The following is a 3,098-nucleotide window of genomic DNA, read 5'->3' as shown; positions in this document are numbered from 1 at the left end:
ATTTTAGAACTTTTAAAATAGTATGTAGTACCACATAGGTAGAAAATACTTTAGTACAGATTAGTATGAATAAATGAAATGATTTTTTTTAATGAGTTTATATTTTCTTATGTTTACAAACTTTCCCTCATAAATGAAAACGTTTATATACAATACTTTAATTAAAAAGATATAAGCCCACGAATCATAAATGGTGCAACCCAAAAAATAAATCAAATTAACATATAAAAGGCTGATATGCTCATTAAATCGAACTTTTACTAAGAGAGGATCTGAACTGAACCATTCAGCAGAGCAGATACACAACCACGTTGAAATATTGAAACGTGGACAGTGGTTCTAAATAATTTAAACTTGTATTTTAGTAGATGTGAACAAAGTCGTTTTATAAGATATGCATTTTTGGCACTTGGCATCGATTGCCTCTGAAAAGTGCCTAATTGCGAAGTTTTCGAACCCTTGATACATGGCATAGGGTCATAAACTGATTTCTCCCCCGCGAACAGCGGCAGTGATAAAATCTCTTCTGCGATCATATATGATACAATTCTGCAACAGTTCTGGAAATTCCGCTGTACAGTTTTTCGACTGATTCAGATAAATGCAATTTTCTCTACGTTGAAATGTTAAGAAAATCTATGACACACCCAGATTTTGCAGCACAAAATTGAAACCTTATACAACCTTAATGCCTTGGGTTGATTACAAGAACCCCATTGTTTCTAAATTCCATGCCGCAGAAAAATCGCCGTCGAAGGACATGTCTTGGCTCACAAAATCTCTGTTCATATAGTAAGCTTCACAGGCATCTTCATACAGCCCGAACTGTTGATGAATTTCGAAGTCGTCCTCAAAGTGCCAGATTTCACTAAGTGATTTGAGAGCCGGACTTTCCGGCAAACCCTCGGACGTTTCCTTGGGAGATTGCCAGATCTCAGCCTTAAAGTCGAGAACAGGGTTCGGGGGAATGCCGAGCTCATCGTCTGACGCGTCCAGAAGATAAACCATCTCAGCCCCTGAGGCAGAAGCACCTGAGCTTATGTCAAATGTAGACTTTGTTCCGTGCTCGTCCGAAGCTAGGGTTTCCCCTTCTTGGCCGCTAGAAATATCGGAAGACGCCGAGCTATTCCCAGAGTTTGACGAGGGATCAAAAGTGAGGCAAGGCATGCCAATCTCTTCCTCCAGGCTTTTCATGACTCCATTTACGACCTCCTCACTGGGAGCGTATTCCTCTTCTTCCTGTGATAGGATATTGTCTAATACCAGCACAGAACAAAACAGGTCTTTCTCTTCGCCGTAGAAGCGTTTGGCCTCCCGGATGTGAGTTGAGATCGGCAGAGCTTCCGACTCTCGGCCGGGCTTTTTGAGTGCCTGAGACATGATTGAAAGACGGCCCGGAGATTCGAGCACGGAACGCAGAGGTGGTGCAAAGACTAGACGAGGATGATAGTTCGGAAGAAATGCTCTTACTGCTCTATAAAAGCCGAAATCGATAACGGAGCGAATACAATAGGAGTGGAGATCAGGTTATGTACAGCGTCAGACGGGAAGCTAGATACAAAATCTCTGTCCGAGTTGGGGGAAATTGAACAGTCTGGCATGGGAAGCGTCCTTGCAAAATCGCTGAGGGCGGGTATGATCCCTCGGGTTCCCCATTTCCCATATTTAAACACAACCGAAGCCGTGGCTTAATTCGCGGATGATAAATATTCACACAGTTAGTGCAAACGTTCGTGTAGGATGCCCATTTGGACCCAACATCTCGAATTTTCAAGGTGTCCAACAGTCCAAGAATACCTTTCGAATAATATTCTCCACCTCACAGCTGGAGCGTGGTAAGAGGGTAAACCTGAATCACCGAACTACGACTTGGCCCGCGTACCTATTCGTTGGTCGATTGATGGAGTGATATCAACAGCGTTAGCCTCAGCGAATCATTGGTCACCGGTGATTTGGTTGGGATACCTAAACTTCTACTTAACTTAAAATAAAATAAAATAATGGATGAATGGGATGAATTTAGTTTGGCAGGAAGGTTTACCACACATGGTGTAGACTTCAAATCTTGACGTGAATTTACTAATTAAAATTTTATACCTTTCAAAATCACTTTGTTTTTTATATTGAAAGTTGTGTACGGTGACGAATGTGAGAGTGGTGGGGAAGCCGGAGTAGGAGGGTGATTTTTGAGCGAGGATTATAGTTTTGCACAGTTGGTTCTCCATGGAAGGTCATAAAGGAGAGAGCTCCACTCCCTCCTATAAGTAGGCAGTGGCGAAGGAGGAAAAAAGCAATAGAAGAGGATAGAGATCCTTTAGCTGAAAGGGAAACAAACAGAGAAAAAGAGCAGGAGGGCTCTAAAGCTAAGGAGAATAACAACACTAAAGAAAGCAAGGAAGCGGACAAGGAACGGGGCACAAAAGACAAAACTCAAAAGGGACCATGAAAACCCAAGACTATTATCACTCCTAGAGTTGTTTTGAATGATCCTACTCTGCAGACGCATAGGGACCACATGCAGACTTATGCCATCATTTGTAAGTTCATGGGTTTATGGCCCATTCACAAAAGAATTACAAACATGGATTAAATACCACTAGAAACTAAAAGGAAGCATAGAACTACATTTTGGGTCAAAGGGATTCTTTATTGTAGTTTTTGCAAACATTGAAGATAAGGACAAAGTGTTTGAAGGAGGGACCTACTTTTATACAGCAACAGGTCTGTATATGCGACCTTGGATCATGAATTTTGTCCCAGAACATGAAACTTTTACCTCAGTCTCAGTTTGGGTAAGACTTTACTCTCTACCTTTGGATTACTAGCAATTGGAATCCCTATCTGCCATAGGAAATAAGTTAGGATGATTTGTCAAAACTTCTGAGGCCACCAGAAGGGGAAAATACGTATCCTTTGCAAGAATATGTGTGAAGATGGATCTTTCTAGAGCTCTGCGGGATGAGGTAATATTGGAAGTGTTTGATGAAGAATGGGTACAAACAGTGGATTATGAGCACATCCCATTCAGATGTCGTAAATGTCATGAGCGTGGGAACCTATTCAAATATTGCCCTCTCAGTAAAACTGAAAATAATAGT

At 41.5% G+C, this 3,098-nt stretch overlaps 1 protein-coding gene across 1 annotated transcript; it reads right to left on the bottom strand.

Moving 5' to 3' along the window:
• Positions 1-468: 468 nt before the first annotated feature.
• LOC149171643 (uncharacterized) lies at positions 469-1,617 on the bottom strand. The gene has a single exon (XM_089427544.1). The coding sequence runs from the start codon at positions 1,378-1,380 to the stop codon at positions 703-705; it is 678 nt and encodes a 225-aa protein (XP_089283670.1). The 5' UTR covers positions 1,381-1,617; the 3' UTR covers positions 469-702.
• Between the last annotated feature and the right edge of the window lie 1,481 nt (positions 1,618-3,098).

Source organism: Pinus tabuliformis, chromosome 4_2 (assembly GCF_031772625.1).
Source record: "Pinus tabuliformis cultivar Carrire ecotype Pingquan chromosome 4_2, CPIR1, whole genome shotgun sequence".
Taxonomy (NCBI): domain Eukaryota; kingdom Viridiplantae; phylum Streptophyta; class Pinopsida; order Pinales; family Pinaceae; genus Pinus; species Pinus tabuliformis.
This window is presented reverse-complemented; position numbering and strand designations above follow the sequence as displayed.

Bases quoted from the DNA above. Each gene is read 5' to 3' on its own strand.
- LOC149171643 (XM_089427544.1), bottom strand. From the start codon at position 1,380: ATGTCTCAGGCACTCAAAAAGCCCGGCCGAGAGTCGGAAGCTCTGCCG.